This window comes from Hibiscus syriacus, unplaced genomic scaffold (assembly GCF_006381635.1).
Source record: "Hibiscus syriacus cultivar Baekdansim isolate YM2019G1 unplaced genomic scaffold, ASM638163v2 tig00110747_pilon, whole genome shotgun sequence".
Lineage (NCBI taxonomy): Eukaryota > Viridiplantae > Streptophyta > Magnoliopsida > Malvales > Malvaceae > Hibiscus > Hibiscus syriacus.
Genome location: NW_024062848.1, coordinates 1,050,124 through 1,076,419, shown reverse-complemented (window position 1 = coordinate 1,076,419; position 26,296 = coordinate 1,050,124). Strand labels below are relative to the sequence as shown.

The window sequence follows — 26,296 nt, the reverse complement described above, 5'->3', positions numbered from 1 at the left end:
TTACAACTGTTACATACCCTTAATTCCAGCCATTTATCTGCTAATTAATAGCTATTGTAACATCTATATTTTATGAATGAATCTGGACAAGTTTGAGGTCAGGTTCATCCAGTTATAGCATATTAATTACATAAATTAATCAGAAGTTTTTACGAAAATTAAATCAAAATTTATTACTGATTTTGGTTAAATGACTTTTTAACCCCATTTTTATCTTATAAATAGTCAGTCATTTTCAATTTTTTAGATTATCTCAAGCATCTCATTTGCTTAAAAACATTCTTTCCTCTCAAAGTTTTATGAGAAAACTCTTTTTTTCACGTACTAAAATAAGAGCAATACCACCGTTATACCACTTCATCTTTCCGGTCTACGAAATTTAGAGAGTCGTGTTAACTTCGTGGGGGCATTCGTCCATTGTAGTAATTACACATATCAGGGCGAATTTGTTTCTAAGGTAGTGGATTATCATGACACGATTTTCGTTCCTTGGTTATTTTATTTAATATTTTTCAGTCAGTTCTAACGTCTCGTTTTGCAGTAGTCTATTTTTCCAAAAAAAAATTAGAAGTGAATTTATAAGTTTTTGTTAAAGGAAAATATTATCAACTCGAATACAGATGTTGGTATGATTCTGTTTTGATTTTATTGAACATTATATGCATATGTTTATTGCTTTATCGAGTGATTAAAAATTACGATCATGGGTGATAAAGAATAAGCATTGGTATGTATTCAAGAATCGATATGCGTTTATGGCTTTAAAATCATTATTAGTATGACTAAAAATTTTCGTTTTAATGACTTTCAAAATGTTAAAGCCATTGAAAGTCTTTTAATGCTATTCATTGTCTTAACGTTTGAAATGGTATGATGTGGTATTACCTTTGAATTATAAATAATATTGATGTTGAAACATATTATAATCATAATTAAGGCAATTAAAAAGTTTTTAATATTAATTACTGTATTAAGGTTTGACATATTTTTATGATGTATAAATCTAATTGAAATTAGAAGAAAACAAATCAAGGTGTTTAGAGTTTTTAAAAGTGATTAATTATAAATTATTAAACGCCTAGAACTATTTATAGTTCTTGCTTTTAAGGGCTTTTAATGCATAATAATGCATGGACGGTTGGTATGAATTATTTTGGTTTCCTTGCTTATATATATATATATATATATATATATAAAGCTGCTAACTATATTGCACATGTTACCTAAATGTTGATAATAAAAGAAAATTATGATACCATCATTTATTGTTTAGTATTTATTAAAAATATGACTATTTTCAATATTTACATAGCTTTCAATTTATTTATAGATATATACGTACTAACCAAATTGTGTAGAGTGATAGTTGATTCATATAGAGATGTGAAGCCATTTATTCCCATGTCGGATAAGATTATTCAATCCATGCCATTTATTCCCATGTGGGATAAGATTATTCAATCCATGAAAACTAAGATAAAAATAATTATGAATTATTTTTATCATACTAATAATTTCTTTTGAGAAATTTATAAAATGTAACATGACAGTTAGAAATTTTTCTGCAAAAGATTTATTTTGTGTTAAAAAAGAAGTTGATAAAGTTGGAATGAAGGAACATAATTGAGAAGATGTGAGTTCATTACTATCAACTATTTATTATTGTTAGTAAATCATTTTGTTAGACTAACGATGTAAAATCTTTATTTGGATGCAGAATTAATAGATTTAAGAGAGATGTTAAATCAAATGAAGTGATTGTCATGTTAGATTTTGGACATCTTTTGATTAAAGATGATGATTCAAAGAATGAAGTTGCATGCATGGTGAGAATGAAGAAATCTATTTGGAGTTTTTAATTCTACCTGCAATGTTAGATTATTTAGACTTGTTGCATATTAATTCATGCTTAGAATGAAACATGAATTAATTCAATTGACCTTTAAGTTGGTCTTTTAAACTTATTGGAAATACTATGTGTAATACCCAAAATTTTGGCTAGTGACCAAAATGTAATTTTTGAAAGTTTAGTAGCCAAAGTATAAATTTAGTAAAAGTTTAGTGACCAAAGCTGTAATTTTCTAAAAAAAATATATTGTAAATGGATAGTTCACCCTAAAGAATGATATTTTTTATGGGATTCAGATTTTTTATCCGGAGTTTGTATTAAAAGCTATACAGCGATAAAGTCTAGGAAAAAATCAGATAATCAAAGCAAATCAAGTTTTTGAGAAATTTTGAAGGATGATAGAAAAAGATTAAAATTTTCATTTCCATAATTTAAATAAGTAGAATTTAACATGAATCATTGGATTAAAATGACAAGATTGTAAATTTTGGAAAAGTGCAAGGGAAAAGTTGGAAAATATGAAAATATTTGTTTATATTTGACTTGATTATGTATGGGTGATAATATCATGTTGTGGCATGGTAATTATCATGAATTTTTAAAGATATAATTGTTATTTTCCATTGAATTAATTTTTAATTCATTTTAATCTTTAAATTGACAAACGTAATAGAGTTTTATAAAGAAAAATCAAGAATGGTTCATTTTCTCCATGACATTGTCGTGACCTCTATTAACAAGGTGAGAAAGTTATATTTTCATTTTCAAGACAAATATCATGGAATTTGGCATGAAATAGAAAATTAATCTACATAAAATTATCTATCAATTGGTGTAATTTGTACATGATTTCCTTGCCTGAAATCATAAGTTCATAAATTGGGTAGATGAAGGGGATGTTTAATTTTTATGATTTAAGGATGGATTTTGATGTAGTTTATGTTATGGAATCATTTACAAGCTTATATGATGATAGAAAACAATTAGAAATGGTTGAATTAAAGTTTGGTTAATCATATATTTTATAAAAAAAATGAAGATGAATTGAAATTGAAATGGAATTGATTGAAATTGAATGGAAATGATGTTTAGAGATTGAACTCATGCTTGAATCAAGTTGAAAAGCATGCCCAAAATGACATATAATATTCGGCCATGAAGGAAAAATAGGGGACAATATTGAAAAAAAATCCTTAATGCTAGAAATGATGTTTGAATGATTCCACAAGCCTTAGAATGTTGTTTGAACCATTTTGAAAGTTTGTACAAGTATAGGGACTAAATAAAAATATGGATAAATTGGGGATTTAAATTGCAATTGGGCAATAGTTGATGTACTATGTTTAAGTTAAACGTTGGAATGTGTGATTATGTTATTAGAAGTTGGAATTGAAGTTAAATGGAAAAGGACCATTTTGAATAAATCAAAATATTGGGCTAAATATAAAAGAATTAATTATATTGGTTGATTTGTAATACCCCAAAATTTTGGCAAGTGACCAAAATGTAAATTTTGAAAGTTTTGTGGCCAAAGTTGAAACTTGGGAAAATTCAAGGATCTGGTAATTTTTCCCAAAAAGAAATTTTATTCTATAAATGAATAGTTCATATTTAATAATGGAGTCTATATGGAATTTATATTTTGATCCAGAGTTTGTGTAAAAAGCTATGAAGCGATGAAGTTCAATAAAGTATCTGGATAATAAGATCGAATAAAAATTTAAGAAATTTTGAAGGATGATAGTATGAGATTAACAATTTTATTTCCATTTTATTAAAGTAGAATTTAACATAGATCATTGGATTTAAGTTGAATTTCCATGTTAAATTGGGAATGTTTAATTAAAGTGACTAAATTGAAACTTTTGGAAAATTACAAGGGAAAAGTTCGAAGATGTGAATTTTTTTGTTCATATTTGACATTGAATGATGATAAGGACAAGTGGTAAGGTAATTTGGTAATTATCATGGAATATTTAAGGATAAAAAGGTCGTTTAGTATAAAATGAATTTTATATTCATTTTAATTAGATTATAACATGTGTAACGATTAATAAATGATGGAAAAATCAAGAAAATTAATTCATCTTCTTCCCCTTGCTGTCGTGAACACCATTGTAGGTAAGAAAAAATTTTCTTTTCTATCTTTAAGTCATTTCCTTTGATTTTTGAAATTAAGACATGAAATAGAGAATTAATCTACATCAAATTCTTTATCATTTGGTATAAATATTTCATGTTGTTCTTTCTTGGAAGATTGATTTCATGAAATTGGAGGATGAAGGGGAAGTTGAAATTCAATGATTTACGGTTGGATTTTTAAGTTAGTGATGTAGTAGAGTTGTTTCCAATCATGTGTTATAATTAAAATCAAGTAGAAATGTATATAGAAGTTTCTACCATGCTTAGGGTTTTGTAGGAAATTAGTTGTTTAAATTGAAATTGAATGGGATATGATTGAGATTACATGGAAATGATTAATCGAGCTTGAATTTATACTTGAATCAAAGTGTAAATCATGGGATTTTCACCCTAGTATATTCAGCCATATTGAAGAAAAATGAGAAAAATATGGAAAAATTATACAAGGGTTAGAAATGATGTTTGAATGATTCTACTTTCTTTGGAAAGCATTTTTGGACCAATTTAGAACTTTTTGAAAGTATAAGGACCTATTATCTTATTTAGGAAAACTAAGGATTAAAATGCAATTGTTTAATAATTGATGTACTATGCTGGAATTGAATGTTAGAATGTTAATTTTGATGTTAAAATTTGAATTGGATCAATTTGGAAGTTAGTATAAGTTGGGGACCAAATCAAGATTTTTGAAAATTATGAGATTAAATGGTAATTATACAAATGATGGTGTACTAGCTTGGAAATATTGCTAGAATGATGAGTATAGTGATTGATATGGAATTTAAAGTGATTGGCAGGGGACCATTTTTAAAGTTTTCAAAAATGTTGGATGTATTTTAAAGAAATATTTAATTGTGGATTAAATGTGAAATTGCGGAAAGTTAGATAATTTATTATTAATAATTATTATTACAATGACTTGAAAGGTTATTTTGAAGGAATTAAAGTTTGTTTTAATTAGGTAGAATAAATTAGTATTGAATATGCGTTAATTGCATTTTTTCAATTTTTTATATACGAATGTGTCGATAATGTTAGTTAGAATACTAACATATGTTTTGAAATTTGTATATGTCTAGTAAATGATTTCCTTGTAGACTGTGATCAAAATCAAGAACAAAGCGAACTTAAAGTGAAGAACATAGTACAAGAGTGAAACCAATAATGACAGTAAAGCTTACTAGTGAGGCATCAGGTGAGTGTATTATTGTTTTTATACTATCGTATATGATATGAGAATGGCTTACAATGAGCCACCCTTGAATGATTTGGAAAGAAAAATATTTAAAACATATTATGATTTATTTTTATATTGTTTACAAAATGATATTCAAACGATTTGAGTATAAATTACTCAATACAATTTTATATGATATTTTGTTAAAAGATGTTTTGAATAATTTCTGAAAATGGTTTTGAAATGATTATATGGTATGAATTATTCAAAGTATTTTGTAGGATATCCAACAGATGGTTATGGATGATTTCGGGTATTAATTGCCCAATGCAATGATTTTTGATAAATGATATTTGGACATGTTGATATCGTATTTGTGAATATGTTGGAAAAATAAATGTATATGATTTTATTACAAGTACATTGTATGTTCTTTGAGTCGTAGGTACAATTAGCATGCCATGAGGTGGAGTGATTATATGATATGATATGTGTTGAATAATCGGGTAAAGAAAACAGAAAGAACACAAGAATTTTAACGAGGTTCAGCAATGTGCTTACGTCCTCGGTGCCTTAGGCGGCGCTAGTTTTTTTTATTCAATTCAATGTCTCATACGTTTATGTTACATCTCCTTTTATAATAAACAAATTATGGTACATTTTTACAAAAATAACCCTGTACCATACCGTGGGGTCGTAGCCCCGTACCCCCAACCCACATAATCAAAACCACTACGAGACTTTCTCGGTATATTTATGAGTCATACCTAACAAATCTCCACCTTGGTGAATATCCTGCCCCTTAGGAAATATTCAATGTGGTTGGGTTACCTTACTTCTTTAACAACTTGAAACACTCAATAAGTCCAAGCAATGCATGAACTTGTCTGTTGTAACTGGCTTGATGAACATATCAGCGACATTCTCATCAGTATGTACCTTCTGAAACAAAATCTCTCCATATACAACCAACACTCTGATCTTGTGAAACCTTACATCAATATGCTTAGTTCTAGCATGATATACCTGATTCTTAGCCAAGTGAATAGTACTTTCATTGTCACAAAGCAACTGAACTCCACCTTGTTGAATACCCAAATCCTTCACTAAACCAGTAAGCCATAAAGCTTCTTTTGCAGGTTTAGCCGCTGCCATGTATTCAGCTTCAGTTGTAGATAATGCCACAACAGATTGAACAGTAGACTTCCAACAAATAGGCCCTCCACCAAGAGTAAATACATACCCTGTCGTAGATCTTCTATTATCTAAGTCACCCGCATAGTCTGAATCCACATATCCTATAACCAAAGGATTATCCCGCTGACTACCAAAAAAAATTCCATGTCCCACAGTACCCTTTAAGTACCTAAAGATCCACTTGATTGTTTTCCAATGTTGCTTACCAGGTTTAGACATGTACTTACAAACTTGACTAACAACATGAGCTAAATCAGAACGGGTACATACCATTGCATACATCAAGCAGTTAACAGCATTAGAATACGAAACTTTTACCATATCTTCAACTTCCTTATCTGTCTTAGGGCATTGTTCTGATGAGAGCTTAAAGTGATTTGCCAATGGAGTTCTCACTGGTTTTGCGCTGCCCATCGCAAACCTTTCTAGCATTTTCTCAACATAACCCCATTGAGATAGCCACAGTTTCCTTGAGTCTCTGTCCCTGCAAATTTCCATTCCAAGAATTTTCTTTGCAGCACCTAAATCTTTCATATCAAATTCCTGACTAAATAAAGCTTTCAAACCGATAACATCATCCATGTTCTTCGCAGCAATTAACATATCATCAACATACAGTAACAGAAAAATAAAAGAACCAATCTTGATCATATAGGACTCAAACCGTTTGTACCATTGTCTCAGAGACTGTTTCAACCTGTACAAAGATTTCTTCAATAGGCAAACTAAATGCTCGTTTCCAGGTTGAGTGAAACCTTCAGGATATTGCATGTAGATCTGCTTCTCTAAATCATCATGCAGAAAAGCAATTTTCATATCCATCTGCTCTAAATGCAAATCCCAACTGCCACCAATGCAAGTACTGCTCGGATTGAAGTGTACCTGACCATATGAGAAAAAATTTCATCATAATCAACTCCTTTCTGCTGTGAAAAACCCTTTGCTACCAAACGAGCCTTGAACTTTTCCCCCTCTTTTTCTATTACTGTTGGTTTCTTCTTATACACCCATTTGCAACCAATAGGCTTATTACCCTCAGGAAGGCGAACTAACTCCCATGTGTGATTGTGATTCAAAGACTCCATCTCCTCAATCATGTGCGAACTAACCGGATCATCACTGCTAACAGTAAGTGCAAAAGAGACCAAGTCTTTAAAACCCAATCTGTTCGGAGGCTTTATATTCATCCGTCTCACCCTGTCTCTGGCAAGACTATAATCCTGCAAATCATCAGTTGCGGAACCACCAGAAGTCGGTTGAGAAGTTTCTGTTTCTCAACTCGAAACTGCTCGAAATCCACCACTGTCGTGTCTTTCTTCTGCTGTAAAATGGATTGTTCATCAAAAACAACATCTCTACTAATCACAATTTTCTTCACAACTGGATCCCAGAACTTGAATCCTTTTACACTTTTCTTCTAACCGAGAAAAATGCACTCCTTCAATTTTGCATCAAGTTTGGATCTCTCATCAACAGGTACATGCACATAAGTAGGACAACCAACAATCCGTAAGTGATCAAAAGTAACATCATGACCAGTCCATACCTCTTCTGCAACTTTCCCAGCCAATGATGCCCTTGGCAATCTATTGATAAGATAACACGCCATGATAACAGCCTCAGCCCATAAGTGTTTGGGAAGCCATGCATTCAACAGCAAACATTGGCTCTTTCATTTAACGACATGTACATGGTCTACAACACCATTCTGTTGTGGTGTCTTACGCACTGTAAAATGCCTCTTAATCCCATGCTCCTTACAGAAGTTTAAAAACTGTGAATCTGTGTACACGGTACCATTGTCAGACTGCAAACACTTGATTTTTCATCCTGTTTGGTTTTCTACCTCAGCTTTCCACAGATTGAACTTCTCAAAAACGTCAGACTTCTGTTTCAAAAAATACACCCAAACTTTTCATGAAAAATCTTCAATAAAAGTAACATAATACCTAGATCCACCCAAAGACGATGTCGTGGAAGGCCCCCATACTTCAGAATGCATATAATCAAGAATCCCTTCAGTTGTGTGCTTCCCAATCTTGAAACGGACTTTAGTATGTTGACCAAGAACACAATACTTGCAAAAATCGAGCTTACAGCTTTTAACACCATGCAACAGATTTCTTTTATGTAATTCATCCATACCACGTTCACTAAGATGAGCAAGACATATATGCCACAGTTTGGTAGTATCATCATAGGACTCAACAGAATGAACTCCACCTACAACGGTACTCCCTAACAATCTGTAAATATTCCCTGCAGTCATCTTTCCTTTCATCACAGTCAAAGCTCCTTTAACAATTCGAATGGTTTCCCTATCCTCATCAGCCTTATGGATAAAACCATTCTTGTGAAAAATGCCAAGAGAAATCAAATTCTTCTTCAAATCTGGGATATGTTGAACACCACACAACGTCCGAACAGAACCATCATACATCTTAATTCTGGCATCACCAATACCAACAATACTGCAACATCGATTATCACCTAAATAGACAGAACCAGAATAACTGACCTGTATGTCGAAAACCATTCCCTATTTGGCGTGATGTGATAAGAACATCCAGAATCAAGAATCAAAGCATCCGTCAATTGAGTCATTGAAATAGAGAGCATAACCCTCACTGCAATCAGAATTGTCATCCTTGACCACATTCACAGACTCGGATGAGTCATCACGCTTCTCATCAGTCTTTTTTTTCAACTTCGGACATCCTAACTTCATATGTCCCGCCTCCTTGCACTTGTAATAGTGAATTGTCTTCTTATCCCTAGATTTGGATCTAAAATTTCGCTTTCCAGACCCTGTCTTCTCTGGCTTCTGTCCACAGTCTCGATTACCCTTGACATATAAGCTATCAGCTTGAGAGCTTTCCCCTGCATTCTGCTTCCGCTGGTTATGAGCCAACAAGGCTGCAGTAATCTCCTCAACTTTGATAGTCTCTTTCCCATATGTAAGAGTTGTCTTCATCCTCAATTTTCACATCAAGCCGAGCCAAATCAGAAACGATTTTATTAAGGACATTCACGTCCAAATCATGATCATCATGCATCTTCAGCCCATACATCCGCTACTTTAGATACAATTTAGTCGTTAAGGATTTGGTCATAAAGTGACTTTCCAACTTCTTCCAAATTTCATCTGGAGACGACAGATGCATGACGTGATACATGACCCCGTCCGCCAAATATAATCGTATGGTTCCTGCCGCTCGCTTTTGTAATTCTTCCTAATCTTCCTCCTCCATCAACGTCGGCTTTGTAGGTCACAAAGCCTTCAGGATCCCTTGCTACGCCAATAGATCCTTCACCCTTATTTTCCATAATCCAAAGTTACATTGACCATCGAATTTCATAACTTTGAATTTGGCTCCTGACCTCTTATACCAATTGTTGAATAATCGGGTAAAGAAAACATAAAGAACACAAGAATTTTAATGAGGTTCAACAATGTGCTTACGTCCTCGGTGCCTTAGGCAGTGCTAGTTTTTTTATTCAATTCAATGTCTCATAGGTTTAGGTTACATCTCCTTTTATAATAAATAAATTATTGTATATATATACAAAAATAACCATGTACCATACTGCGGGGCCACAGCCCCCGTACCCCCAACCCACATAATCATAACCCCCACTACGAGACTTTCTCGGTATATTTATGAGCCATACCTAACAATATGATATGATATCTGTTGAATACATTATACGAGGTACATTCGTGTACAATACATGTGGCACCGTTGGTATAAGTTATATGAGGCACTTTCGAGTGCATATTACTGATGAAGCAGTGTTACTACATATTGCGCATACTCGTTTGACTCACGTACCTTGCATTCTCATCTATCATACATTGGGTTATACTTATATGTAATTGAAAGGTGCATGCTATATGATCTAAATAAGTGAACAATACAAGTTATTTGATTTAGATGAAAGCAAATGGATCACTATGTATGATGATTTTGGCAGGATATGCCTTTCATATGATAAATTACTTATACATGTTATATGATTTGAAAAAAAAAAACTAAAGTTTTTCTGAGTACACTGATTTGGCATTATATGCCTTATATATGTGTCAAAGTATGATTTTATAGGTTACGATTACAATATAAAGAAAAAGATTTGAAACGTTAGTTTTATATGTACATATGTCTTTATATGGCACTTTTAGCACTTTGGATATTTATAGTACATTCATGTTTTCAAATGATTTACTTTAGTGTGTATGCCTCACTATGTTTATACTTAGCGTACGATTGTTTCACAAGTAGGTAAAGAAAAGGATAAAGCTACGGAGTGAGGAGCATATCGAGCATCACTTTTGTAGAATCATATTGACATACAGTATGAGTAAGACATCCTTTGACGTTATTTGATTTGTTTAGTGGCATGTATGTTATAAATATTCTAGTTGCTCTTATAGAATAGTTATAAAAAAAATTTTAATATTAAGTTAATACTGCTTTAAATATGATTAGTACTGGATATAATTAGTAGTATGGATGAATAATGTTTTAATAAATTATGTTTTAAAGGTTAATTGGATTATTTTAAATTTGGTAGTTTTAGGTAGTTTTATTTATGATACTAAACAGTGAAAAAGTTGTTGCCAGAAACTGGCTTTAAATTAGAAGACAAAATATTATGTTTTGATTTTATACGATTAAATGGTTTTATGCTAAATGTTAAATTTAAAAATTTTAAAGAAACAATTTTATTGGATTTCAAATAGTAGATGGTTTATACGATTGATGTGACATCTTTGACTCGTATAATGAGACGTATATGGGTTAAGGGCGTTACATGATTTGTGAAATTGGAAATATTATGTGAATTATGGGTTGAATTGAATATTTAGAAACTTTAAGTGGTATTATGAAGTGTTAAGGTTGACATTTATTTTAGGAAATGAAATTAGTATCGAATAAGTATTGAAGGAATTTTTATGAATTTTTATGTTAATGTGCACCTATGTTGATAAGGTACTAATATGTACTTTGAATTATATGTGTTATGTTAATGGTGCACATATAAATCGTGATAAAAAAAAAGATAGAATCGAGCTAAAAGCTAAGGAAAAAGCACAAAAGTGAGGTTATATCGAAAGCAAGGTTTGCTTGTGAGGCATTACCTGGTGAGTGCATTCTTACCTATTTTATATATGTATGATATGAGGAAGACTTGCAATGAGTCAACCTCGAATAATTTAAATGAAAAGAATTTAAATCGTATTTTGATTTATTTTCATATTGTTTTTACAAAATGGTATTTAGATGATTTTGGATATGAGTTATCCAATACAGTTTTATATGGTATTTTACTAAATGAGTTATCAATGATTTTGTGTATTAATTACCCAATACATTTTTATATTATATTTTATTACACTTTGTTATGAATTATTTTGGGAAAAAACTGCCTAATGCACTGATTTATGATATTTTGAAATAATTATCGATGTTGTTATATTTGAAATGTGAATGAAATATGATTCTGAATATAAAGCCCATTGTATGTGCATTGAGAGTTATTGGTACAATTGGCATATCATAAGGTGGAGTGATCATAGATTTTGTATATGATACATTTGTGTACATTTGTCTAGCACTATATGTGCAATATGAAATTCATGATGTTTTAACGTTGTGAATTATCATATATGATTCTGATTTAGTATAGTAATGTTGTGTTCTACAGCGCCTATATTTATGTCTAGAACCAAGAGTGCAATTTATTTCTAGCAGTTGCAATTGCATATGGTGCACACTCGTCTAACTCACGTATCATGCATTCTCATTTATTATACATTGGGCTGTCAGTGAAGTAAATGTGAAAGTGCAGGTTTATCTGATTCGTTGAAAGTAAAACTTTCATTGAATATTTTGATTTAGCAAAACTCCCCCTTAATAAAACACGTAATGAAAAAGAAAAATATTTTGGAAAATATTAAAGTTCCCCCTTTTTCATTCTTGAAATTCAATTTTTCAAACCCATACTTCTCCCCCTTTTGTTATATAAAAATAATTCAAATATTTAGGTTTAAAAATGACAATGGAGAGTAAGTAGAAGTTTTAACTTTAAAAATCATTTAAAAAATAAAAGCTCCCCCTCAACAATTGCATTAAAAAATTGACATTAAAAGCTTGACACTTAAAAAACTATTGAATTTCATCAAAGATGAACAAACATTTTAGAAACACATGAAATTCAATATATCCAAGTCCATATTACTTTATGCAACAGTAGCACGAGACATGAAAGTCCATATGCATAAAGCTATCTAAAATGTTGTGCATTTGAAAAAATTGATATCAATTGTTAGAGAGATATCATTTGTAATAAAAAAAACACATGCATAATATTTAAATTTAATGTCAAAAATTAAAAAAAAATGTAAAAACAAAGCATTAAAACCAAATCTGACAAAAAATAATTATGATGAACAAGCATTTATGAAAATCATTAAAATCTAAAAAAATGTTTATCATAATACATTTTAGCATACATGAAATTGAAAACACACATAATCATTTAAGCTTAAAACTCGTGCATGCGTAAACCAAATACGCAACCAATTATGCAAGATCAAAAGCATTTAAGTGTAGAGGTTACCCATTCCTCATCAAGTGTGGCTAGAGCATTTGAATATCTTCACTTTTGTCACCATTGCTCCCACACACCTACAAGAGACATTTATTTGGATTTTGGTATCCAAATTGTTTTGGATCCTTTAATATTAGTACAAAAGCCTCTTGTTCCCTTAGGAACTCATACTTGTCTAATTTTGAAAGGTTTTCTAAGTTTTAAGAGACAAGTATGTTCCACTGACCATGGAAATGACAATGTGAGTATTTTGCCATTTTTAAACATGATAAATTGTTTTGAGAAATTAATTCTTTTTTCTTTTGTTAAGCTTTCAAGCTTACCTTTCAAATCAAAATTTTCTTTTTCTAAATCATTGATTTTGATTTTTGAAAGTTCAAAATCATTCTTCAAAATTTCATTTTTTTTAAAAATCAAATTTTGCTTTCAAAATAAAATCATTTTCAATTTCAAAATTTAATTTCTTATATTTAGAATTCATGATCTCAAATTCCAAATTCAACTCATCAATGGCATCTTGTAACTTTTTAAATGAATATGAGTTTGAATCACAATAGATAGAAGTTACCATTGAATCTTCTTGGATGGCCATGAGGCATAGGTTCATCATCATCGGAGTTGTCTTCATCACTCGAAGCCGCTACAAATATCTTCTTCTTTTTCGACCCATTTTTCTTTAAAAGAGGACATTCATATTTGACACGTCCCGTTCTTTAGAACTCAAAGAACACCGAGGGACCATTCTTCTTACTTGATTCATGATTCACTTCTTTTCATTTGGAAGACATGAATTTTATGAGTCTTTTGAAGAGCTTGGCCATCTCTTTATCTTCATCCACCTCTTTACTTGAGTCTTGAGTACTCTCATTGGTCAATTTGAATACGATTCCAACCTTCTACTTTTTTCTTGTTATTATCTTCTTATTTCTTTGAAGTTTTACCTCAAAAGTAAGTAATGAACCAATGAGTTCATCGAGGGTATATAACACCAAGTCCTTGACTTCTTCGATGGCATTTGCTCTGCTTTCCCAATATGCAGGAAATGAGGCAAACATCTTACTCACGATCTCTTCATTTGGGATATACCTTCCTAAAGTTCTTTAAGTCATTTATGATCGTGGTGAATCGATCGGACATCATCTTAATGTCTTCATCAGGCTTCATCTTGAAGTTTTCATAGTTGAGAGTGAGAATGCCAAACTTTGACTTCTTCACTTGGCTTGTTCCTTCATGGGTATTATATTCGTCTGGGCCAAGTGCACCATAGAGAATGTGCATTGCTTTGGCATTTAGTTAGGCTAGCTTATTTCTTCAACGGTCCAATCCTTTCGATTACTTGGAGGAATGGGAGAACTACCAATGATGGCATCCCAAACCGCAAGGTGGTGGCTTGAATAAACAAACTCATTTTATTCTTCCAATAGGAGTAGTTGGCACCATTGAAGTAAGGTGGCCTAGTTATGGACTGTCAATCCTTGATGTAGTACACGTCGGATGTTGAAGTCATCTTCTTGGTTGAATGTGGAATTGATAGAGAGCTTCAAGGAGTTTCACAAGGTTGTTAAATCGTCGATTTTAACCTGCTCTGATACCAATTTTTAAGATTTTTTAAGCCCAATTGATCAACTGAAAAATGTGCCAAGAGGGGTGAACTAGTCAAAAATATTTAGGGAATGGAGTAAAGAAAAATAGACAATAGGCATAAAATGAGTGGTTCTACTCTTCAACTATGTCTACATCCACTACCTTAGCTCCATACTAAGGATTTTCTAACAAATTCACTAATTTGTTCTTTCTTTTTCTAGGCTCAAGAGTAACCTTACAAATCCCTATCTTTTCAATGGCTAAGATAGAACCAAGACCCTTTTCGCAAAAAGAAAAAAGATTGTAAACAAGAAACCTCTCAAAGGAATGTGTTTGCACAATTAAGCTCACTAAAAACACTTATGTACGAGAGAAAAGGAAAAATAAGAATGAAAGAGTTTTTCTCTTGATGTGGATTGCTTGGATGGGTGTTATAACCTTCTTCAAATGTCTTCAACTTCTTTTTATACGTTGGAATGAGTTTCTATCCCTTAACGATGTTTTGGAGCCGTTGGGGACTTAATTTCTACAAAAATGCCCAGACCAGAGAGTATCAGTACTCGGGCTGGGAGTATCAGTACTGTTCTAATAAAAACTAATTGTTTTTCAACCGTTGGGCTTGGAGTATCGATACTAGGGTTTATATTATTGATACTGGTATCGATAACTGCATAGTATCAGTACCGAAATTGAATACTGGAATTTGAACACATTTAAAATCAAGAGGTAGTATCAGTATTGTCATGAGAGTATCGATACTTCACTTACATTGAGTATTGATACTACAAGAACAATATCAATACTTCTTGCCCTGAAATTGTTTTGTGTTCAAATTCAAGTTCTATGGACTTTAAATTATTTTTGAAAACTTCAAATAAATTCAACTTAGTCTAAAAATATTTTTCTCTTAAATTTGTTGTATCAAAATAGGTTCAACATTATGATTGATGGCAGCACCAACATTAATTTTGGTCGCCAATTGTCGGTATTTGTTATTTTCCTTTATTTATTATATCGTAGCTTTGCTTTCTTTTTTTTAGTTTTTAATAACTCTACCTTTAAGGCACATTTTTCTCTTCCTTTTTGGTATATTTTCTTCTATCTTTTGGCACGTTATTTTTGTATATTATTTTCATTAGGACTTGATTTAATATCACCATACTGATCAAGATGATGCTTATTTGTTATCATGTCGATGTTTTCTAATTTGGACCCTCGAACTGGATGTGGATACTCGATATGTGTTGTGAATAGTTTTCTCGCGTCGTTTGATTCTGATTTGTAATTTTTCGGTGGTCTTTCTATAATTTGATCCCTTTTGTGGTTTGTTTATCAATGCAATCAGATCTATTCGTGTCTACATTTTATTTGAGTTTATTTTGTTAGGTTTTTTTAATAGTTTCCCAGTATAGTCGTTATATGATCTTAAGTGACTAGTTTCTTGTGTTAATGATTATAAATAATATCCTTTAAATTATAGTTATAAATTTAAACCTTTATTGTAATTTAGATTTTTTTTAATAAAACTAATGGCTTCTCGAGTTAGTATATTTTAGGGTTTACACATCGTGAATGGATCGCAATTCACTATTTCAATTACGAGAAAAATTAAACTTATTTAAGAAATTACAAATAAAAATTTTAAAATATTAAATTTTATTGGGTCACTTTCTACAAGCTATTGTGAATTAATAGGATGTAAATGTGCATTGAAAATGTTATGGGGTTTGCTACTGACTGCTTCCGCCACTGGCAGTAAACTGATTTCCCCTTTTCTTACTCTCTCATTAAATCACATCTAATTCCTCCAAAATCAGTAGTGCTTATTTTGAGTGATTCATTTTCCATTATGTTCAATCCGTTCTCTGGCGTAATTACTTCCATTGCCATTGAAATTACTTAATGGCATCATTTGGTTCGACTCGAAGAACTCATGGGGGATGCGATAGAAACCCTGTCGTGCCTCGAGGAGTTAAAAGGTGGGACGCAAAGCCTCATCAATCCAATCTGTGGACACCATGACTCAAAGGAGTAATGCTCTCTAGGTAGTCGAATTCAAATAGTAGTTTTAACCGAGTACGATGAAGATTAGAAGTTCAGATGTCTAAAACAACTAGAGGGAATGCACAAGAGTTCAATAAGCCGACACTCCAAATTACTAATATGAATAGATATGGACTGAGACTATTGGTTAAAGCAAGAGTTGCAACATAGATGTCTAAAACTTGACGCGATTGCGAGAGTTGAAACGGTCAAACCGAGGGTAGAAGTGAAGCAATTGAAGCACTATCGATGTAAGGAACCACATGAGTTGTTGCTAGATCATACAAATCTAGTAAACCATATACTCAAAATTTTGATCTAAAGTCAACCTGAAAATTTTAAAATTCAAATTGATTCGATCCAATTAATTGGATCTGCCTAATTGACAAGTCTACCCTGGGGTTTTTCCTTAAAAAAAATCAATAATTGAAAATAAAATTTCATTGGAGATACCGGAGACAGTAAAGGGAAAAACACAGAATATATACGACAGTATAAAAAGATAAATAAGATTAACCTAACAAATAGCAAGACTAATTTAACTTTAACTCCTGTTTGCTCTTACTGCTTTTCATCTTTGCCTTAAACCTTGACTTTGCCATGAGTGTCTGTACTGTGTTCACAAAGTTCCCAACAGCCATAAAAACCAAAATGATCCCACAAAATATTATCTGCCAAAACCCAGCTTTCCATCATTAGTTAGGTTATTTCTACGTGTAATCCTTTTTTTAGGTTGCATAAATAAATGACGAGAAACAATGAGAAGTAAAAGAAAACCTACCTGCCATTCGGAAGCAACACCGACAAATGCGGTCTTGAGCAATAGTAGTCCAACATATGCCTCAAAACCCTACAATCATGTTCATAAGCATACAAGAATATGATATGGTTAGTTGGAACTATTTTCTGCAGAAAATAGAAAAGAACGATAACTCGTGCATTCTCAATTATAACAACACGCTCTAATGACAAAAAAAAATGGTTGGTTACCATAGAAGGAAAAAGAAAAATGGGCATTATCCTTCATGCTAAGCTAAGCATGAGAAAGTGCAAAAGAGCGTAAGATAAGAAAACCAGCATAAAATGCTGTAGACTATTTAGCTTGGAACAAGCAATTGAGTTATTCCGCAAGATCTCGGTAATTCTCTACCCAAACAGTTATCTTTAAGAAATGTAAAATAACATGATTTCAGTCCTAAAGAAGCACTACACGCAACATTCAGGGAAGTGACTAGGGTTAAGTTCCAATTTACATACCACCTAAAAGACTAAAACATACCATTTCAAATCTGTGCAGGAACTTCAAAGAAGTTAAAAAAAAAAAACTAATAAGTTACAAGTGGCATGCAACGCCAAAGATAAAAACTTCATACCAAAAAGAGATCAACTTATTTGTAGACATGACATGTAAAAAACTTGTGCAGATCATAGACACTATCTCACTTCAAATGTATGAGATTGAACTGAAGGTTTTAGACACCATCTACACATTCTCAGAAATCAGTCAAATGCTAGCTTGGATTACCTGCATCAGGAAAAGAATTGGACATAGAATCCACAATTGACCATCTACACCAGCTGTTTCTCCCCAAACAACATCCATTCTTTTAGCCTGAAAATAATAGCAAACCAAAGATTAGAATTTAGAATCTCAAAACTAAGAGGATTGGAAATGGAGGCGTGATAGCAGATACTCATGGCAAACAAAGGTGAAGATTTTCTAAATTGCAAAGGAACAAAACAGGATTCAAAACCAATGTTATAGCTAGTATGCAAAAATAATTAATGTTGAACAAAGGAAACAAATTTTTTTTACGCGGAAACAGAAATAACACCTTTCCTAGGGCAATACGAGTGTATAGCCTCTGGCGCTGGTATCGATTTTGCAGAAGCATGGCAACTCCTTGCATCATAGCCCATTGAAGAAAAAGTTCTACACCTCGCTGAATAGGTTTTAGCACTTTATTAACGTGGTGGCATGGAAAATAGAATTAGTGCACAAATGTAGAGCAGTAACCTGCTTTTGAGTACAATTAGGCTGTCCTTTTATCTCCCAAGTGAGACTAACAAGAGTCGTAGCCATAGCACAGTAGTGATGGTATATCCACCTGAGGAAGTATATCATTCGGTCATCAATCAAATTGAAAGACTATCCAAGAAAATGCCATGCACAGACAGAAACCACAGACACAGAAAATGAACATATGAAGTTTTAAAATTGATATTAACTAACATCATCAACAACAAAAATGTTCTCCCAGGCAGCCACGCTGTTGCAAGCATAATCTTCAAAATATTTTTAAAAAATAATTTCATAAAAATAAAATTGGACTCAATAGTGAGTTCAACAAAATCATCATAACATACTAATCAGAATGAAGATTCCGCAAGATTCTAGATGCTTCATGGCCAAAAAAAAAAAGCTTACTAAGCGGATTGGAATAATTACAAATAACCTAGAGAAAACAGTCATGGATAAAACCTCTCTCCCCAGCCACCTTTTCTAATATAAAGGTTATATGAAAGCAACTGATTTTTATAGGTTGAAGTTGCAACTGATGAACCAAACAAATTGTAAGGGCTATACCAAGAAAATTGAACATACATAACCATAAGCAAGTCAATTTGCACCTTTCTCACACAAATCTTGCATTTATAAGAAGCGAAAAAGAAGTTACTGTCCCAGTCATCAAACTATGAGCAATAGGCCTACAACCATATACTAATGAAAGATCTAAACATTCTATCTCAGGATAAAATAGATAAACCATCTAGAGCACAAGAAAATGATCACGACCAGAACATAAAATCAGTCCTGATAGTGTAACTAGGGGTGTATTCGGTTTGGTTTGGTTCGGTTTTTTACTAAAAATTGAACCGAACCGAAATAAACGGTTTTTTAAAATATAAACCGAAACCGAATGGTTAAAAAACCGAACTATGTGAAACCGATTTTTTCGGTTCGGTTCGCTTCGTCGGTTTTTCAATGAAAAATTCACTTGAAACTATAAATTCAAAAAAAAAAATTGTCTATTCGGTTCAATATGGAACAAGTGGGTTCCATATGAAAAACCCGAACCGAACCGAATCAATAGAATTGATTTTTTAAATCAACCCGAAACCGAACCATTTAAACGTAAACCTGAACCGAACCCAACCGTTTTACTCGGTTCTTGTCGGTTTTTCGGTTTTCTCGGTTTCGTTGCTCAGCCCTAAGTGTAACTAAAGGAGAAACTTAACAAGATAAAGGAAACCATTCTCTTCCTCTGCCCTTGCAGAAACAGTTCAGATGATGTACTCCACCCTTCAGAACTGAATGAGCAACAGCTTCATCATTATGATAAGATAGAAAATCATACTAATTTTCTGAAGGCTTTTGAACACCGTGCCTTCTAGGCATCACATCACAGACCAAGAAAGCCTAGCTTAAAAGCATATACTGACGCTTACAAGAGTAACAAATTATAGAGATGCCATCTGATTGCTTAGAGAATGAGCCTATTTTTCAATGAGGTAATGTGCAGAATTCACCATTTAAATGAACACAAAAACACCTCTCAAGTTACTATAATCTCAAAAAAACTGCAAAAACATTTTAAATTTTCATGAAATGGTCCCATTTATACAAAACAAAACTAGAATGTATAACATGCTTGACTGCAGGAAACATTTGACAAAAGAAAAAAAAGGGATGACATTCAAGTACCAAGGACGAATATCACTTCCATTTGCTTGCAATATGTTCTCTCGCAAAGCCAAACCAGTGTAAAGGAATAACAGCCATGCCTGACAGAGAATATACTCAGATTTAAATCAATAAGAAATTAGGTGAATCTCGAACAAAAACGTAAAGAAAAATGTATAGAATACCTCGTACAACTGAACTGGAAATGCAGGTAAACATCCTTCCCATATCCAAGATCTTAAAATAAGCAGAATTAAGGGAAAAAGGAGAAAAAGGAAGGCAGTTCTATCCTGTTGAAAGGAGATTGAAAGTACTTAGCAAGTATAGATAGTCAAATTTTTACTATTTCCTCTTTGCTTGAAAAGAAAACTAATTCAGAAATAAATCATGAATTCGAAAAAACTTATTCTACAAACTGAAATGTAAAAATGAGGCTACATGAGCTTACTGGGTTGAATTCCTATGCGAGAGAAATGGCGTGCAATTACAAAATTGAAGAGTATAACAAAATGCAAACCAGGGATGGACAGAGAGGGAGAGGTCACCCCACTAAAAATTTCAAATTCCTATATATTTTAGATATTTTCTGCTGAAAATCATTTTGCCCCCTAAAATTTTATAAATTCGACTCACCTTAAAATTTCATAATTTCGCCCCTCTAATATAAAATTCCGTCCCTGATGCCAACCAGCAGACAATCAAAGAATAGGGTTTTAAAAATAACAAAAAAATGGGTAATAGGAAAGTGATGCTTACTCTATAGCTGTTATATTCCTCCTTAACTTTCAACTGGACCTCTTTGCGAGCTGCACGCACATTGATTGGTCCCAAGAACATCCTCAGAAATTTACCTGCTATTCTCCAATATCAATTTGATTAATAATCAATTAACATCTCTCTAACATCAGAAATAAAAATAAATTAATAAAATTTTAAAAAAATAAACATGAGAGAGAGAGAGAGAGAGAAGAAATGATTATACCATGAGCTTTGGCAGGAAGAAAACTAGCGGCATCTCCGTCGGTTATAATACATCTGGCTGTCTGTAAATCCTCTTCAAACTGTTTTCGGATCCGAAACTCAATTTTTCAAATTGGGTCAAGACTAAAGAGTTGATTAAATAAAGAAAAAAATTAATGAAAAAGGAACATGCAAGGTACCTTTGCGGCAAGTTTGGGATCCAAAAGCTTTTGAGAGAGAAAGGAAGCAATGGACGAACGGAGGCGGCGAATGGATGATTCGAGAGAGTTAGCTTTAAGACGAATAGATTGTTCGTCGTTGGAGATTATGGATATCAGCGCAGCGCCGGATTCTTGCAACTCTCTGGCTTGCTCCACCACCCTCTCTACTTCTTCATCCACTTTATTCATCGATTCCTCCACTTTCTCCATGTTGGAATTCTTTTTTTCCAGATTATTAAAAAATGAAATGAATGGAACTTTGAATCGTATACTGTGAAAAGGAAAGAGGATTTTTTTCATTCACTTGGCTCTTTTATTATGTGGACTCAGACGCTTGCCCCCTCTTTCTTTGTTCCGCACTCCCACGCAAGGATCCACAATTTATATTTGGGTAAATTACATCCTTACTCACTTAACTATACTTTTTTCTTTATTTGACTCACAGTACTTTCTATTTTTTTAATTTGCTCACTAAACTTTAGACATTGAATTTTTTAGCATTCTGCCGTTAATCTTATAACGGAGTTATGACGTAACGTTAAAACCTTTGTTCTTTAATCATTTTGACCAGTCAATGGTCATTTTGACCAGACGGGGAACACTCAATCATTTCTATGTGGCAAGCAAATGAAGTACTCTTGAGGCAGCAAACCTACACCACCTTGGACAAGTTCAAATCCACTTCCCCCACCTGCAACTGCACCTTTAGTTCATCTTTCAGTATTTTTCCTCTTAGTTTATTCGAGAAGTGTCAAAGCGAGACGAAAATATCATTCACACAAGCTTGCATTTGCAGCCTTGGATGACAAGCTTCAAAACGAAGAGAGTGTAAAAGAAGATGAGGAAGAAGATGCCTCTTCACTATCTTTATCAGATAAGAAAAAGAAAAAAATCAAAGTCTTCTAAGAAGATTGGAAATTCCTTCAGTGCAGCATTGCTTGATGAAAAGGATGAAGGAGACCTCCCTGTACCTAAATCCACCACTGCTGCTGTTGATGATAACGATGATGATTCTTCCATGATTGCATTGAACTTGGTAGTTTTGAATATGAGACCGGACGAGTAATTAAAAGATTCCATTAAATAAAGCTCTGCACGGAAGAGTAATGCAAAACTTAATGACGTGAGAAAATGACATTAATACAATGCAAATCCACAAACTGTAATGCTCATGTAAAAGTTGTCACTGAAAGGAGCCAATATCATTTCATATTATTAGACATGAACTCCATTTGCATATAGTTTAAACTGTAAAAGCATACCTGATGGAAGCAACTTGAATATCACTTTCGTTTGCTAAACTATTAAGTGAGGTAAATGAGCTGCCAAAAAAGAAAAATAACGATAAGCATTAACAAAGTAAGCAGGTAAACAAATTACGATGGCAGTAAAATGAAGACGAAAAAAATTGAAAGGGATAATTTTGAATACAACAGACATTGGATCTTAGGGTGGCCTTAGGGAAGTTGTCGCACCCCCGACCCATACCCGAACCGGATACGAAACTGAGGTGTAACATTAAATTTTCAACGCTTTGTTTCTTTAAAAATCTGACTAAAATTTAATTTTGACCTTTAATTTATTTTAGTGGCGAAGCCCTCAATAACACAAGTTAATATCGAAATTAATATTAGACGATGAAAACAAATATTTAAATATTTACAATAACCTTAATTAGTATAGTTACAAAACATATCAGAGCATTTGCTATTTAAACATTTGTAGTACATTCCAAAAAAATTACAAAATAACAAAATCACATACTGTTCAAATCGGTATGATCTTCCTTCAAGGTATGCCGTCCTGACCTAAATTTACTCTGCTGACTTCTTTGAACCTACATGTGAAAACACTTACACACTAAGTCTTTGACTTAGTGGGGCATAAATGAGCATAATAAAACATTAAAACATTGTCTTAAATATTTTAGGAGAAACATTGAATACGGAAAACAAGATACATTTCATAAAAATAACATATATTGTTATGCATTGTTTAATTCATATTAACTTGTTTAAATAGCCCAACGCTTATCACTGAGAATTCAAGGTATGTGAGTACTTTGAGGTTGTGCACTGTAATTACAGTCGAAATTGTCGCGTAGAATTTTTCACCGAAGTGCCACGCAGATTATGCACCAAAGGACCGTGTAGAATTGTCCCGAAAGACCGCGTAGAATTGTCCCGAAGGACCACATAGAATTGTCCTAAAGGACCACATAGAATCCCTCAACTCTTAGCATGCCAATTATACCTCTAATTCTCATAGCATATAATTATACCTCTAATTCTCATGGCATACACTTTGGGCTTAAACCATATAAGTATTTCACATAACATTATTCAAATTATCATTTATTCACATAGAACATATACTTATAGAAATGAAATCAAAACAGTGCTTCTGAAATACGATTTAGGTAAAACCATAAAAATTAACATAAATAACTATTCAAAATTATATTTTAGTTAAAAATCATTGTAAGTTGACTCGTCACAAGTCTTCTTCCCTTGTATTAATACATTAAAGTAGTATGCACTCACCTTTGCCTCATAAGTCCTAAGTAAAATCCTTTTCACTTTTTCCCAGTCTCTTTATTATGTTGATTCGTACAGTACTTGCTTTCGATCATCTACACTTTAATATGACCAAAATGTATATCGAAGGTCAATTAATTGTTAACCAATTAGCATTTACATAAACTAAATAAAACACCTATTTCACAATTTCAACCTGAACGGTATCGGTACTCTACACCCAGTACTGATACTTCCCTTTCATGGTACCGATACCTACCTCAGTATCGATACCTAAATTGGTTTTTGGAATTTCCTCTTCCATTACAGTATCGATACCTTAATATTGATATCGATACCCCCGGTATCTATACTACCCCTTCAATATTGATTTTTGTTCATCTGATTCATATAGTATCGATAATGTTCTTCTAGTACCATACCCTTACCCAGAATTCACATATTTCATTTCAAATTTGTCCCAAAACTCACCTAAATCTGATACTTCTAACTACATTCATGCCCTTAAACTCAATAACACTTATCACAACCAACTTACATCAATTAAATTCCCTTTAACATCCAAAATTTTCATTATAACACTTAAAACTAGAAATTATACCCATTCTTCAAACATGTTCCTAATCATTTCTAGTACCTCAAACACATTATTCAGACCTTTTCCAAGTCAAATATATCTTTAAAATCCAAATACTAATAAATTTTCATCAACTCCCTTAAAAACCTTTTTTACCAAATCACCATTAACTCATCAATCCCATAGCTTCTAATAATCTTTAAGCTTTCTTAAGCTTCTATACCATCCAAAAACTCAAAACCAATTAAAAAATGCAATAAGCAACCAACTTCAAAATTACTCACCTTAGCAATGGTGTTCACGGTGGAAATGAAGAAGAGAAGATGAAGAGAGCTTCTAGGATTTTCTTTTCCTTTTCTCATTTTTCCTCAAATGTTATAATAACATTAAAATGAATTTTAAATTCATTTCATGCCAAAAGACCATTTTACCCTTCTATCCTTCAATCTTTGATATTATATCCTAAAAAAATTCTAAATCAATCCTTGAACATTTCAATTTATCAAAATAAAACCGCTAAATTTTGAATTCTTACACTTTAGTTACTGACCCGATGTTTGGGGTATTATTATTCTTCCCCTTAAGAAAATTCATCCTCGAATTTTCACTGCACAAAGAGATGGGGAAATTATCTTTTCATGTCCTCTTCACACTCCCATATCGCCTTTTCCACGTTGTGATTTATCCAAAGAACTTTAGCTAACGAAATCATCTTGTTCCTTAGTTGTTTGACTTTATGTGCTAAAATCTGCACTGATTCTTCCTCATAGGTCATGTCAGATTGGACTTCTATCTCTTCTGGTGCTATAATGTGAGAAGGATCTGATCGATATCTTCTGAGCATTGAAACATGAAAAACATTGTGGATCTTCTCCATTTTTGGTGGCAATGCTAACTGATATGCCACTGGTCCCACTCTCTTTATAATCTCATACGGGCCAATGAATCTAGGATTGAGCTTTCTCTTTTGACCAAAACGAAACACTTTCTTCAACGGAGAGACTTTCAAAAATACTTTATCTCCTACTTAATACTCAACCTCATTTCTTTTCAAATCCACGTAGGACTTTTGTCTGTCTGTTGCCACTTTAAGGTTATGATGGATCACCTGGACCTTTTCTTTACTTTTTAATCAAATCAGGACCAAGAATGTCCCAATTTTTCAATTCATACCAATTAAGTGATGTTCTGCATTTCTTCCATACAACACCTCATACGGTGCCATTTTAATGCTCGATTAATAACTGTTATATTACGCAAACTCTACGATCGACATATACTTCTCCCAAGATCCATTGAAATCAATCACACACGCCCTTAGCATATCTTTGAAAACATGGATAGCCCACTTAGATTGACCATCTATCTGTGGGTGAAAGGATGTGCTAAAGTTCAATCGAGTACCCAAGGCTTCATATAAAGACTTCCAAAACATTGACGTGAACTTTGGATCTCTGTCGGATACTATTGAACTCGACACTCCATGAAATCGAACAATGTCCTTGATATATAATTCAACATATTTATTCATCGAATAATTAGTTCGAATAGGAATAAAATGCATTGTCTTCGTCAATCTATCAACTATTACCCAAATAGAATCCTTTTTATTATTGTAATGGTAGCCTTGTTATGAAATCCATCATAACTTTCTCCCATTTCCATTGAGGAATGGATATCGGTTGTAAAAGTCCTGAAGGTACATGATGCTT

At 32.6% G+C, this 26,296-nt stretch overlaps 1 protein-coding gene across 1 annotated transcript; it reads right to left on the bottom strand.

Moving 5' to 3' along the window:
- Positions 1-17,030: 17,030 nt before the first annotated feature.
- On the bottom strand, positions 17,031-21,731 carry LOC120139448 (transmembrane protein 120 homolog). Its single transcript, XM_039154653.1, has 10 exons — positions 21,450-21,731; positions 21,272-21,350; positions 21,046-21,140; positions 20,475-20,579; positions 20,311-20,390; positions 18,622-18,712; positions 18,440-18,547; positions 18,130-18,216; positions 17,386-17,454; positions 17,031-17,275 (listed from the first exon to the last, which is right to left on the bottom strand). The coding sequence occupies exons 1-10, from the start codon at positions 21,678-21,680 to the stop codon at positions 17,138-17,140; spliced, it is 1,083 nt and encodes a 360-aa protein (XP_039010584.1). The 5' UTR covers positions 21,681-21,731; the 3' UTR covers positions 17,031-17,137.
- Positions 21,732-26,296: the final 4,565 nt, after the last annotated feature.

What these genes read in the sequence shown, in the direction of transcription:
- LOC120139448 (XM_039154653.1), bottom strand. Translation starts at nt 21,680, where the DNA reads ATGGAGAAAGTGGAGGAATCGATGAATAAAGTGGATGAAGAAGTAGAG. An exon ending in TTCCAGTTCAGTTGTACGAG is followed by an intron (nt 20,391 to 20,474) that starts GTATTCTATACA and finishes ATTCTCTGTCAG; the next exon opens with GCATGGCTGTTATTCCTTTA. An exon ending in GTGTTGCTTCCGAATGGCAG is followed by an intron (nt 17,276 to 17,385) that starts GTAGGTTTTCTT and finishes GGGTTTTGGCAG; the next exon opens with ATAATATTTTGTGGGATCAT.